The sequence below is a fragment of the Equus quagga genome, chromosome 13 (assembly GCF_021613505.1).
Source record: "Equus quagga isolate Etosha38 chromosome 13, UCLA_HA_Equagga_1.0, whole genome shotgun sequence".
In the NCBI taxonomy this organism is placed as follows: domain Eukaryota; kingdom Metazoa; phylum Chordata; class Mammalia; order Perissodactyla; family Equidae; genus Equus; species Equus quagga.
In genome coordinates this window covers 37,623,647-37,637,575 of record NC_060279.1, presented here as the reverse complement: position 1 = coordinate 37,637,575, position 13,929 = coordinate 37,623,647, and the positions used below count along the sequence as shown (strand labels likewise).

At 51.2% G+C, this 13,929-nt stretch overlaps 2 protein-coding genes across 5 annotated transcripts; one reads left to right on the top strand and one right to left on the bottom strand.

Moving 5' to 3' along the window:
* The first annotated feature begins 183 nt into the window (after positions 1-183).
* On the top strand, positions 184-6,437 carry TMEM79 (transmembrane protein 79). 4 transcript variants are annotated; one of them, XM_046682592.1, is made up of 5 exons: positions 184-324; positions 1,095-1,897; positions 2,173-2,386; positions 3,792-3,832; positions 5,376-5,461. In XM_046682592.1, exons 2-5 carry the CDS (start codon positions 1,138-1,140, stop codon positions 5,378-5,380), a joined length of 1,020 nt encoding a protein of 339 aa, XP_046538548.1. In that variant the 5' UTR covers positions 184-324; positions 1,095-1,137; the 3' UTR covers positions 5,381-5,461. The 4 variants fall into 4 exon arrangements, with proteins under 4 accessions (XP_046538548.1, XP_046538549.1, XP_046538546.1 ...); XM_046682593.1 differs by lacking the exons at positions 3,792-3,832; positions 5,376-5,461 and adding an exon at positions 3,632-3,785; XM_046682590.1 differs by lacking the exons at positions 3,792-3,832; positions 5,376-5,461 and adding an exon at positions 3,568-3,785.
* Positions 6,438-6,684: 247 nt separating this feature from the next.
* On the bottom strand, positions 6,685-9,673 carry GLMP (glycosylated lysosomal membrane protein). Its single transcript, XM_046682588.1, has 6 exons — positions 9,532-9,673; positions 8,767-9,024; positions 8,369-8,569; positions 8,026-8,244; positions 7,290-7,546; positions 6,685-7,182 (listed from the first exon to the last, which is right to left on the bottom strand). Exons 1-6 carry the CDS (start codon positions 9,649-9,651, stop codon positions 7,017-7,019), a joined length of 1,221 nt encoding a protein of 406 aa, XP_046538544.1. The 5' UTR covers positions 9,652-9,673; the 3' UTR covers positions 6,685-7,016.
* Positions 9,674-13,929: the final 4,256 nt, after the last annotated feature.

Here is a 13,929-nt window from a genome sequence, read left to right as displayed (position 1 = left end):
CTGAGCTGGGAGCTCCTACACATCCCATGTGCCTAGAACACACACTTACCTCTATGCCCAGCTGCACCCCCCTTTCAGAAAGGATGATGTCCTGCCCTTATGCTTTTTCTGTCGGCCGATTCAGCAGGGCGGAGCCTGCCCCTTTAATCTGGGCCCCACCTGCTCTGGTCAGACAGGTTTGGAGACACAGGTAAAGGGAGGGACACTGAGAGGAATACTTGCAGAGCCAGCAGGGAGCTGAGCAGCTCCTTCCCGGACACTGGGGACCCTCTGCCTCTCTCCAGATGGAAACTAAGAGGGTGTCATGGGTCCAAATGGCAAGAGGTAGGAGGACCTTGAGATGGTAGAGGGAGGGGAATCAACCCCATCCAGAAGCAGTGAGATGGAGGATGGGAGGGAGGGGAGAAAGACACGAGACAAGGCATGGGAAACAGCCATGATTAGACCTAGAAGTCAAATTGGACAGACCCAGGCCCTCCGGGGATGGGCAAGGTGGGCTAGTGAGGAGTTTGGAAACTGACTAAGTACTCAGGTGGGAGAAGAAAAGAATAAGGTGCACTGCAACTGCCAGCTCCTTGGGACAGATCTGTTGGCAAATCACTGGTATCATTTGCCAGGAGAGTCCCAAGAAGGGATCTGCAGGGAGAACGGGAGGTTTGAAGGTGAAGGGGGCAGCTTCTCTGTCCACAAGAAGATCCTTAGTGGGAAGGAAGCTCTTGGCAAAATTCTAAACACCTCCTCTTCTTCCCGTTCCTGAATTAGGGTGGCCATGATGACCCCAGGGGTTTTGGTGGAGGGGGATAGAAGGCGTGGGTGGGGGCGGCTGAAGCCACAGCTGCCAGGGACTGTGCCCCTTGACTCACCCTTTCTGCTGGATGGCATTTGATGTCGAAAGGGTGCCTCCATTTCAGCTGCTCACTTCCCTCCCACCTCCCTCTGTTTCAACACCTTCCTCCATACCATGTTCTCCCCAAGGTCCCAGAAGGGGCTAAAGCCCATGAGACCAGCTGCCCTGGAGCGTTCCAGTTCTAGCAACCCAACCCAAGGGCCAGAGGACAGGAGCTTCTGACAGAGCTTTCCTCTGCTCTCTCCAGGGTGACATGACCTCACGGTAGCCCCCAGAAGTGAGGCCCCAGGATGACAGAACCTGAGACCCTGCCCCTGCTGGAAGTGAAGGGGCCCGAGGCCCCAGAGAAGAGCCCACCCCAGGTCTTGATCCCCAATGGCGGGCAGCCAGAAGGGGAAGGCGGGGCTGAGTCCCCCGGAGCTGAGTCCTCTGGACTAGGGTCTTCAGCTGGGTCTCCCACAGCCGGAGAGGGGACTGAGGATGGTCTAGATAGCACAGTAAGTGAGGCTGCCACCTTGCCCTGGGGGACTGGCCCCCAGCCCAGTGCCCCATTCCCAGATCCCCCTGGCTGGCGGGACATTGAGCCTGAGCCCCTTGAGTCAGAGCCACCCACCAAGCTAGAGGAGTTGCCTGAAGATGATGCCAGCCTGCTTCCTGAGAAGGCAGCCCGGGCCTTTGTGCCCATCGACCTACAGTGCATTGAGCGGCGGCCCCAGGAGGACCTTGTTGTGTGCTGTGAGGCGGGCGAGGGTGAGCGCCACCAGACCTTCCTGCCCCCCCGGGCCACCCACCCTGAGCCCTCAGAGCGCAAGTGGGCTGAGGCAGTGGTGAGGCCGCCTGGCCGCTCCTGTGGGGGCTGTGGGAGCTGTGGGGGCCGAGAGGGGCTGAGGGCCGTGGCCTCAGTGGGAGCTGCCCTCATCCTCTTCCCCTGCCTGCTCTATGGGGCATATGCCTTCCTGCCCTTCGATGCCCCACGGCTGCCTACCATGAGTTCCCGCCTCGTCTACACGCTCCGCTGCGGGGTCTTTGCCACCTTCCCCATCATACTGGGTGAGCCTGGGCCCTGTGAGAAGGAAGGGGGTATCTAGGAACTGGACTTGAGGGCAGGGTTTGCCTGGCTTGGGGAGCAGGAGAGTTTCCCTTCACTTGGCCTGGCCCCCTTAGGGCCTCCCACACCCTGCCACCCTGTGCACCCATCTCCTCCCAGGACCACCTCAGCCCCACTGTGTAGGGTGCATGCCCGTGAGCTCTCCACTACAAACCCTGCCCCCAGCTTCCTGCCTACTGTTCCTCTTCTGACTTATGTGTTCTCCAACCCCACCCAGGGCTCCTGGTGTACGGGCTGAGCCTGTTGTGCTTTTCTGCCCTACGGCCCTTTGGGGAGCCACGGCGGGAGGTAGAGATCCACCGGCAATACGTGGCCCAGTCGGTCCAGCTCTTCATCCTCTACTTCTTCAATCTGGCCGTCCTTTCCACCTACCTGCCCCAAGAGACCCTCAAACTGCTTCCTCTGCTCACTGGTCTCTTTGCCATCTCCCGGTGAGTTGGGGCTGGGGGTGGGGCACAGGGGAGGTGGTGGTGCTAGAGGGACCCAGGCATCTGAATGTCTGGAGAGCCAGGAACAAGGAATTTTCTGGATTCTGCACCAACCTAAATGTGCGCCCTGGAGAGCTGAATCTATTTTCTCCCTTGCACCTTACCTCACCTGGTAGCAGGTGATCAGCTCCTATGTCTTCCCAAAGGAAGTTGATTTCAGAGACACATCTACCAACCTAGAACTGGAAGGGCTTTCAGGTGCACGTAGACCAACCTCCACCCATTGCAGCCACTGCTCTGTGGCACTCTCATCAGGTGGCCATTGGCCTCTAGTTGAACACCTCCTGTGACCAGGTGCTCAATTCTTTATAAGGCAGTCTGTTTCATTTTTCAAAGGTCCTATTAGAAAGTTCTGTATATCATGCTAAAAACTGCTGCCCTGACTCTGACCTCTGGAATTGCCTAGGACAAATTCAGATATTTGACAACAGCTCTCAATTCCCCCAACTCCAACACACTGCTCCTCTAGTGTTTACTTTCCTAAGTGGTCCTGGTCCCTTTACTGTCCTGGGTTGATTCCTCTAGGAAGGAAATTCTCCTGCTTGTCAATGGTGCGGGGGAACCTGGTCAAGGGTATTGTCTTTCTGTTCATACAAACCAAGGCCACATTAGCTCTTGTGGCAGCCTCATTACTCTCCTTTCATTTAGAATTTACAGTCACTAGAAATCCTTAGGAGTTTTTTTTCTCCTTTTTTTTTTTGAGGAAGATTAGCTCTGAGCTAACTGCTACCAATCCTCCTCTTTTCACTGAGGAAGACTGGCCCTGAGCTAACATCCATGCCCATCTTCCTCTGCTTTATACATGAGACATCTACCACAGCATGGCTTGCCAAGCGGTGCCATGTCCGCACCCGGGATACGAACCTGCGAACCCCAGGCCACCAAAGCAGAACGTGCACACTTAACCGCTGCGCCACCAGGCCGGCCCCAGGAGTGTTTTTAAGTGAACTACTCTTAACCCAGAAGGCACCTTTGAGTTTCTGAAGCCAAATGCAGGTCTTTCCATTTTTTCCCTAATACATTTCCTTTTGTTACTTTCGATAAAGGATTCTAGGTAGCTTTAAACCACAAAAACATTCTTCCTATTGAGCTAAAATCTGTCTTCCTGTCGCTTCTGATTGTAGTCTTGTGGTCATCTGTCCCACCAGCCTCCTGACCATCATGCAGCCCTGCATTTTCTCCCAGTAGATGTTTTCCAAGATAAATATGTTCCTGCTCATGTAACTCAGCTGCCCATCTCCCTCCCGGGGAATGCTAGTCTCGGACAGATGTTGGCTTAAGCAGCAAGAATCATCAGGGAGCTAAGGAAGACTCAGTGATTGTGTGGTCTATCTTCCCCATTTTACAGAGAGGAAATCACAACAGACTGGGGGAAAAAGAGTTGCTCAGGTCAGTGAGCAGCAGTGGCGGACTAGAATCCAGGTCCCTTCCCTCTCTCATCCAGCGTCCTTTCTTCTCTACCATGGGCAAGTTACTTCAGCATTTTGTGCCTCAGTTTTATCATCTAGAAAATGGAGTTGTTGTGAGGATCAAATGAGTCAATTCATGTAGAATGCTTACAGTAGTCTGGTACTGGTAAAGGGGCTGCTAAATGTGAACTGTCATTATTACTATGCCTGCCGCCTCCTGGAGCAGTAGAGAAGCACTGGTTACTCTTCCCTCTATTTCACGGCTAAAAAGTAGAGGCCTGTCCATCTTGTAGAAAGCAGTCCTTCATATATTAAAAGGAAGCTGCTGCACTCCCCCCATTGTCGGGGGGTGGGGGGGTGAGGTCTATATTTTAAATGGATCTTCCATGAGGGGAAATTTGATTGTGGCTGATCCTTCCCTCTGGGCTTCGAGCCCTGTTGAAGCTGGCTTCTTAACTCTCTTCTTTCCCTCTACCCCTCTAAAATGGCAGGAGAGGGGGTGATGAATAGGCTCAGGTTCAAATCACAGTTTTACTGTTTCCCGGACGTGTGACCTTGGACCAGTCTTACTTAATCCCTTTGGAATCTTAGTTTCTTCACCTGTAAAAGGGGCAATAAATACAATGGAATGTACTACAGCTGTAAAAGAATGAGGAGGCTGTTTATGTACTCAGATACAACAATCTCCAAGATATATTAGGCGGGGGAAAAAAATCAACATGCAGAACAGTCTATATAGTATGCTGCCATACTTCCCAAAAGGGAGAAAAGGAAAACATAAATCTTTTTTGCTCAAATATGCATAAAGTATCACTTGATGCACAAGAAACCATAATACTGGATGCCTGGGGTGGGAGTGGAGTGGAGGTGGGGGTGAGGGAAGAGAAGAGGGTGGCTGAGAATCAGTAAAGGCGGAAGACATTTTGCTATACTCATTGGTACCTTTGAATTTTGAACCATGTGAGTGTATAATGCCTACTCGAAAATTTTTAATTTGGGGCCAGCCTGGTGGCGCAGCGGTTAAGTTCACACGTTCCACTTCTTGGCCCAGGGTTCGCCAGTTCAGATCGCGGGTGCAGACATGGCACTGCTTGTTATGCCAGGCTGTGGTAGGTGTCCCACATATAAAGTGGAGGAAGATTGGCATGGATGTTAGCTCAGGGCCAGTCTTCCTCAGCAAAAAGAGGAAGATTGGCAGCAGTTAGCTCAGGGCTAATCTTCCTCAAAAAAAAAAAAAGGCAAAACAAAACTTTTAATTAAAATTTGAAAAGTACACAAAAGAGGGTAATAATATACTCACCTTACAGAGATGTGGGAAGGTCTAAATTAAATAGTGCCCCTAAAGTCATTAGCACCGCGCCTGACGCATCGTAATGGCAGGAGCACCCGCTGTTTTCAGAAGTATGGGTTGTACCCACCAGTCCCATCTGCCTCCCTCGCTATCTGTTTTCCCCGCCATCAGCCTATTGCCTGTTAGCTGCCGTGTTTCCCTCAAGGGTAGCCCGACCTTCTTGTCCCGGCAGGCTGATATACTGGCTGACCTTCGCTGTGGGCCGCTCCTTTCGAGGCTTTGGCTACGGCCTGACGTTCCTGCCCCTGCTGTCCATGCTGATGTGGAACCTCTACTACATGTTCGTGGTGGAGCCCGAGCGCATGCTCACTGCGGCCGAGAGCCGCCTGGACTACCCCGACCACGCCCGCTCGGCCTCGGACTACAGGCCCCGCCCCTGGGGCTGAGCCGCTCCGCTCCACCCTCTTGCCCCCAGCCCGGGAACTCGGTGGGACAGACCTCGCTACTTTCCAACAGGGGTCCGCCCGATCCAATCAGAACCTGGACTGTCCCCTGCTTTCCCTTAGTCGGCGCTGCCCTTGACCTTTGGAGGCCAGGATAGTTGTGAGGGAGGGACTTAGGCCGTATTCTTAAAGGGAAAGGGGTGGGCAGCCATGTCCCTTAAGGATGCTGAGGGCACAGGACCAGGACCAGCAGAGACGTGGTTCCTTCCTGAGCAGCACCGCCCCCCCCCCCAACGCCCCCCGCGCTACTAGTAGCGCCCACCTCTGCTGGAATCTGCTCCACTCTCCAGCCTCCTATGAGGCAGCAGGCAGAGCCACAGCCAAAACTCTGACCATTTCTGTGCTGGTTGTCTAAGCAGAGGGCCTCAAGGAGACTGGAAAGATTGCCCATGCCTAAAGACAGAGGCTGGGCATCAGATCAAATAGAACTTTCACACTTGGTGAAAAACTTGCTGGGGTCTAGGGTTTAGGGCCCTCCATGACTGGCCTTCATAGGCCCTTTAGCCTCAGTCAAGATGGTTACAGCTGCCCCAGCCCAGAGCTGCTGCCTCCTCCCTTCCAACCGATTTAGGCCCCTGTAACTTCCCACCTCCAAACTGCCCAGAAGTCACGCCTCTCCCATGGGAAGAGGAGCCAAAGGGAAACCTGCCTCCCAAGAGGGGTGTGTGTGTGTGTGTGTGCGTGTGCACGCGTCCTTGCATGTGGTGGCTGGGTGGTTGGGAGGCATAGTGGCTGATGTGAACTCCGTGTGAGTGTGAGTGTGTGTGTAACAATAAATGACTACCACAGTCTTCCGCATCTCTTTCTTCATGTTTGCCCCCAGTCTCAAGTGTCCCTTCCTTGTTTGATTCAGACTGCACGAGAAACCTCCCCGCGCTATATGATGGAGAGTGGTTGCAAGAGCCTCGTCCCATGGCAAGGGATGGAACTAGGCCTGGTGAGGAAATGGGGCCTTCCATGCCCACCTCTTAGCCCTCTCATTCCCTGGAACCAGCCCCAAACCAGCCCAACAACACTCACACACTGAGAGACCAGCCCTGTGGAAAAAATAAATCTATTTCATGCTCTCCAGGGCAGCCAACCAGTCAGAAGGCCTCTTATTTAGGCCTCTGAGTCCCATTCGAGGCAAATGGGGAAAGGAGGGGTAGGGGGGCAATCCCAGGAGGACCCTTCCTCCAGCACTCACCCTGTCCCTCATCCCTCCCCAGAGTGTGAAGGAAGCTCCACCTGGGGGTCCCCAGGAAGTTGAGGCTGGTCTCTGAGGTTCTGCAGAAAAGCAAGAAGGGAGCAGCGGGCCGGGAACATTGACCCTCAAACCTTCAGGCCAGCAAGGCAGGTCCAGTAATGTCCTTCCCTCTAGAGAGTGGGTCTCAATTTATGGGCTGGTATTCTGAGTACCGCTTGTGGCCCAGCAGCAGAAACAGGCCTCCTGCCAGCAGCATGAGCCCTGGAGCACCCAGGGCCACCGCCATGATGCCTAGGACTAGTGGGGACAAGGCATCTACTGGAGGGGTGCCCACACCCAGGAGCATTGACCTAGAGCAAGCAGAGTGAGAAAGAAAGGTAAGCAGGCTTAGGAGGGGAGGCTGAGAGGCCCTCCTCCACTTCAACCTCCCAGACCCTTTGCCCAGGCCCTAACTCACCAGCTGAGGTAGTGTTGGTCCCAGTAGCCAGGGCCTGTGGAAGCCCCAAATGTCAGATTGAAGGCACAGAAGTTGTTCTGGGACCCAAAGAAGGCTCGGACAATGGGTGACTGGGGGAGAAGGTATGCCAAGGAGGGGTAAAGAGGGGAAGCTTGGCAGGGCAGGGCTGATTCCCGGCTCCCCTGCTTCTGGGAGAAAGCCACTGGTCGCCACTGCACGAAGCCTGTTGGGACGGAGCCCCATAACAGCTGGTGCAACTGGGGAGAAAGGCAAACAGGCAGGGTGAGGAGGACCATCCTGTGCCCGACCCCTCTTTTCCCCTACCCTTTCCCAGCCTCCATCTGTCGCTAGTTGTCCTGAGTCCCAGGCCTGCTTCTAGAACTCACAGGCTATCTGCACCAGGGCTTCAATCTCTCCTCTGTAGAAAGGGGAGTTGGACTAGATAAGCACTGAGTCCTTTTTCAGCCCTGACACTCTGCAAGCTGGTACTCAGCTCCCTGCTCTGAGTCCCCAGGCCCTTTCAGATTCTACCTATCAGAGCACTAGTCACACTGAACTGCCTTCTGTCTTTTCCACTGAGGGCCAAGACCAGGCCAAATTCATTAGCACAGGGCCCAGCACTTAAAGGAGCTGAATAAAGTGGTGCTAAGTGCTAAACGGTTGAATGATTCTCTGAGGTTCTAATGGGGTCCACCTACATTCCCCCACCCATCTGCTTCTCCACTGGAAGCCTGACCTGGAAGACAGCAGGTGTGTATTCATCATCAATGGAGTGCTGCTCCTGCACTGAGGGGCAGTCAGGGCCCTGGCCCAGGGTGGCTACCTCCAGCCCAAATAGGGAGCGGTTTCCCTGAGGAGAGGCCCCAACCAGGGCCACCTCTAGCTGGCAGGTGTCCGCTGTGTGCAGAAGGCGAGGGGGTTGGGCTGGCCGGCCGGATCTGGAGAAGGCCTGCACCTAGGATGGAGGAGGCATGGGAGGAGTGGGAAGCAGGTGGATGCTTCTGCGTGGAGGCCACCCCCATCATTAGCTCCCACCCTCATAAACCAGCCTTTTGAGTTCTGATTCCCCACATCCTTACCCTGAAGGACAAGCTGCCATTGGCAAAAGCCTTGGTGGGGTCATGAATCGGGCGACCTTGAAATGTAGCACTCATGGTGGCAGGATCCAGTGAGTCACTGATGTTGTTCCAGGAGAACTTGGCCAAGGAATATGGGGGATATGGTTTTCCTGGAGGCTTTGCTGCTCCATCGGATGTGTTGGTGCTGTCAAACTCAAACAGCTGGCAGGTAGGGGTGGAGTGGGACTGGGCTGGTCAGGGTCCAGCTTTCTCCTGAATCACCATCCCCTCCTCACTGGCCCCACCCCCAGGCTCTCATACCTGCCTCTGCTTCACCCACCCCCAGTCTTCAGTTCCTCCAATTTGGATGAACCCTCTCCTCTGCACTCTTCCCCCTGGTTCTCCCCTAATGTCCTCACCCTGGTAAAGACAAGGGCAGAAGAAAACTGGATGCTGTCCTTTGGGAGCACCATCAGGCCTCCATCAGGCTTAGGGGAGAGCAGGCGGCTCCAGTTGACACTCAGGGTGCTGTAGGGGGTGTTGGTGGCCACCAGCAGCACTGCTGGAGGCCCCAGGCTGCTCCATACATAGTGCAGCGTGGAGTTGGTACCCACTGCCCGAACATGAAGCAGGTTTTGGGGGGGGTCCAGCCAGTCAGGGATGACCTCCAGAGATACCTAGAACATGAAGTAGTGGAGGGCCGAGGGAAGAGGATCAGGGAGAGACACAGGGGAAAGAAGCTTGCGGGGGCGGGGGGGCGGCAGGGGGCTTGGGACATGCTGGGGAAAGGGTGAGACCCTGGGGGCAAGAGGATCTGTGTGGGAGCTAAGGGAATCCCGGTGTAAGGAGCAGAGTGCGGGGTGGAGGAGAGGTGGGTAGAGCCAGAACCACCCTGACCTTGGAGGAGAAATCAGGGCACAGGGCTGAGAGGAAGGAAAAATCCAACGCTTGCCTGGATCTGGATCACTCAGGCTGAGTCAGGGTCCAGACTTCACCGGAAGACAAGAAGTCCTCACACTTGCCCCACTCCACAATCCTGTCCCGTGACCCGTGACTGCTCCCCACCCCGACTGAAGAAGTCCTCTCTAGGCATCCACCCCGCCCCCCACCCATTGGCTACCCTAGATTCTAACCACCCTTTAAGGGTAACATTTCCTGAAACTTCTATTGCTTTAGCCTCTCACCTGGCGGGTCTCTTCCCCCAGCAGGCCGAACGGGGCTGCAGATAGAAGTACACTCAGGAGGAGCATGGGGCTGGGGGCACAATGCCCCCAACCCCAGCGGGGCTCCTCACAGCCACACATGCAGCGCCAACTTCAGAGGGCGGAAGACACTGGAGTCATGTGACTCACTGATTCAGCTGATCCCTTTAAAGGGCGGGGCCATCACACCAGTTCTTAAAGAGACCTCCTCCCTTAACTCAGATTTAGGCTTGAGTGAGAATAAAATCAGAAAAGATTAGGAGTTGGGCATCTCCAAAGGAGCTGGCAAGCAAGACATCACAGACTAGATAGATACGCGGACATACTCCCAACCTCTTCTACTCAACTGGCCCCATGGAACAGTTACCTGTAACTGGGCATTGTATCTGGATTCAAGATCCAAATGGGATCCCAATAAAATGACTCTGTGGTAGGGAAGGCAGAGAGAGGAATTTGAAGGAATTCCGTGGGGGAGATGGTGCACCCGACAGGGTTCTTTTTGTCTATTTTTAATATTTATTGAGCCCCCAGGTATGCAGGTTCTTGTCCTGGAAGAGCTCACAATTGTATTGTGGAGAAAAGATAAGACAGAACATAAGATATGAGAGCAATATATACATGTCAAAAAAGGGAGCTCATGCCTGGCAGAAGGAATGCATTTTGTTGTTCTTGGGTTTTTTTGCTTAATCTTTCTCTTTTTTTGAGGAAGATTAGCCCTGAGCTAACATCTGCTGCCAATCCTTCTCTTTTTTGCTGAGGAAGACCGGCCCTGAGCTAACATCCATGCCAATCTTCCTCTACTCTATATGTGGGATGCCTATCACAGCATGGCTTGTCAAGCGGTGCCATGTCCGCACTCGGGATCCAAACTGGCAAACCCCGGGCCGCCGAAGCAGAACGTGCGCACTTAACCGCTGCACCACCGGGTCGGCCCCTGCTTAATCTTAAAATTATTTTGACTCATAATAAATGCATATGGTACAAAATTCATAAAGCACCAAAGGGTATCACCTCTGACAAACAAAAATGGCAAGCAATAGGATACATTAGAGTATATGAGGAAGCCATTTGGTATAAACCTAATTCGGCCTTACTTTGTTTTTTCCAAAAGGGCCTGACTGTGGCTGTTGAGCATGCATTGTATATCTGCTTTAAAACATTTCCTATGGCAAGAACAAAGGCCCTTGAGATAAAGGTGCAACTTCCCCCCACACTGGCATTTCCTTAAGGATAAGCATCTTTCCTTAGGCTAGGAACTGATTGCTGTGCTCACCTTTGACCACCTAGCTCTAGACAGCAGCCTGCCACCCTGCTGTGTTCACTGAGACAGCAGACCTACCTGCTATTTCCATCAATTGCTGTGCCAACAGAGCAGTCTCGCGACTATTGTAAAAGGGACATTTCAATCCTATGTGAAACATCCTCTTTGGGGGTATATAACCACTCTGTGCACCCCACTTCTTCGGTGCCCTTTCTTCCTTCAGGAAGAAAGGCCCCAGGCCACGGTCCTCAGATTTCAGCTCAGAATAAAGTCTCCCAAATTTTCATTTATAGATTGGTTATGGATTATTTTTGTCGACACCCCTATTTCCCAGCAACCTGGGTCCTTCCCTGAGACAACTACTATTACCAGTTTCTTATGTGTCCTTCCAAAGATATTCTATGCATACTCAAGAACACATGTAATATACACATATTACATAATACACGTAACACGTAGATATACATACACATAATACCATACAGCAGCATCCAAACATTGTTCTGCAGTTTGCTTTTTCACTTATATATTGAAGGCTGTTCTGTATTGATGCACTTGTATTAATTAATTCTCCACTAAGTATTTCATTGCAGGAGGATGTTCCATGGATATATTTCTCCAGAAGTTTGATAGTTTCCAACACTTTGTTATGGCAAACAATGCTGAAAGGAATACCCCTGTATGTATAGCATTTCGTATATATTTGTAACCAAATTCAGAGGATTATATCCAGGTCAAATTGTCCTCTATGATGTTTATCAATTGACACTCACACCACATGTCTGACGGCCCAATTTCCCCAGAAGCTTGAGTGTTTACCAATTTGCATTTCCCTATGAATAGGGCTAAGCATTTCTTCATGTTCTACAGTCATTTATTTTTGCTTATCCAGAGCTATTTATACCCTTTGCCTCTTTTTCTATAGGCCCTATCTTCTTAACTGCTAAGTTCTAAAAGTGCTTTAAGGAAATTAACTCTTGTATTGTTGCAAACATCTTCCCTCCCCCTTTGTTTTTTTGTTTGCCTTGCAAATTTCTTATGTACTTACATTTATTTTTTTCCCCCACTCTGCTAAGCATTTTTTTTTTTTTTAAGGATTGGCACCTGGGCTAACAACTGATGCCAATCTTTTTTTTTTTTTCTGCTTTATCTCCCCAAAGCCCCCTGTACACAGTTGTATATCTTAGTTGCAGGTCCTTCTAGTTGTGGGATGTGGACGCTGCCTCAACGTAGCCTGACGAGTGGTGCCATGTCCGTGCCCAGGATCCCAAGCCTGGGCTGCCGCAGCGGAGTGCGTGAATTTAACCACTCAGCCACAGAGCCAGCTCTATATTTTTAAGTCTCACGTTTTTGTTTGCTTTTTTTGAGGAAGATTGGCCCTGAGCAAACATCCTTACCCCTCTCCCATTTTCTGTATGTGGGATGCCTGCCACAGCATGGCTTGGTAAGTGGTGCGTAGTTCTGTGACAGGGATCCAAACCTGCGAACCCCAGGCCACCAAAGCTGAGCACGCAAACTTAACTGCTGTGCCACCTGGCTAGCCCCTAAGTCTCATGTTTTCTTCCAGTACTCATATGGTTTCACTTTCTTATATTTAAACCTTTAAATCTGCCTAGAATTAATTTTGCTGTAATGAATGAAGTTCAGGACTCAATTTCATTTTTCCCCCAAATGGCTATTCTAGAATGAACTCAAGTTTCCTCAAACTTACATTTTTCTTGAGAAAAAAAGTATTTCTTCTATCCTCTGAGGTGTCAACTCTGAGGCCCAATGAGAAAATAAAATCAAGTCTTGGCTGAGTACAAAGGGTTTGAGTAGTCAGGCATTCAAACCTCCCCACCCCCAAAATACTGCTTTACAGGGGGAAAACAGAATTTGGCTGAATCTAGGAGTCTGACAGCAGGAAGAACCATGAGGAGTCAAGGAGGTGGCAAAACTATGTTCAGGGAATCATTAAATTTAGTGAACAGGGTTCACGCAAGGCACTAGAAAAACTAGCTTGGGTAGCCTTTAATCACTACGGTAAATTTAGGCTTTGGGCAGCACAAAAGGGCTATGAAAGCTAGACTAGAGGGTACAGGTTGACCTCTCAGGCTAGAAGGGATTTCTGCAGGTTCAGGACACATTATAGGTGCCTAAAGAAAAAAGAGGCACTGATGGCAGCAGGGGAGACTACTATGTACAATTATCCAAGTGCTTAACCATTAGAGCTGCAACCAGAATGGACCCAGCAGAGTAAGGACCAAAGGGGAGGAAAGAATCTACAGGGCGTGACTACCTTCCTCTCTCTACAATTTCTCTGTGCTATTTCTTCAAGATTTTTCAAATTTATTTACTTATTTCAGAATTAACCCATTATCTAAGGTCTTAAAGCTCTGAGAGAATTACTAATACTCCAAGTAAAAAGGCAGAGATTTCAGCAAGAGGTAGGTAGGCTTATTTCAGAGCCCCCTGTAGAAGAGGAAAAGCTGAGGCTTTTAGACTGGGCTGAGCAGGAAGCTAAATATTAGGTAGAAACAGAGCAGGCCATCTCCAGAGGCCCTCTCACAAGCTCTTTTCCACCTCACACCTCAGTTCAGTCAGCACAGCCAACTGTAAAAGCATGGCTTCTAGGGCCAGACTGCCTACACAGGAATTCCAGATCTGCCATTCACCAGCTTTGCGACCCCTGGACAGCTACTTTATGCTTTAGATACCCCATCCTAAGATGAGGGATACCACCCATCCTACATGGCGGTTGCGAGGATTGGTTACCATATGCAAAGTGACTAGAACATGTCTATTATATGTGGCAGGCACTATGTGCTAGCTATTATTATTCTACCTAGTATTCAACTTAATATGACTAAGTCCTGTGGTCAAGGAGGAGATAAAGGCTGATTGTATGAATCATAAGGAGAAAGGGGGCGGTGAAGGCCCAATAGCCAAGAGCAATCACACAGAAGAAACCAAAGGCTAGCCCCACCTAGCATCCCAGGGGCACTACTCAAGATTTTTTCCCCTTGATAAAAACAAAGAACAAAAAGAGATTTAAATCTTTTGGTTTTGCTCACAGGGAAAGCAGAAGTCTTACTATGACACACAAGCATAAAATGACAATAAGCCATGAGGCCAGAATG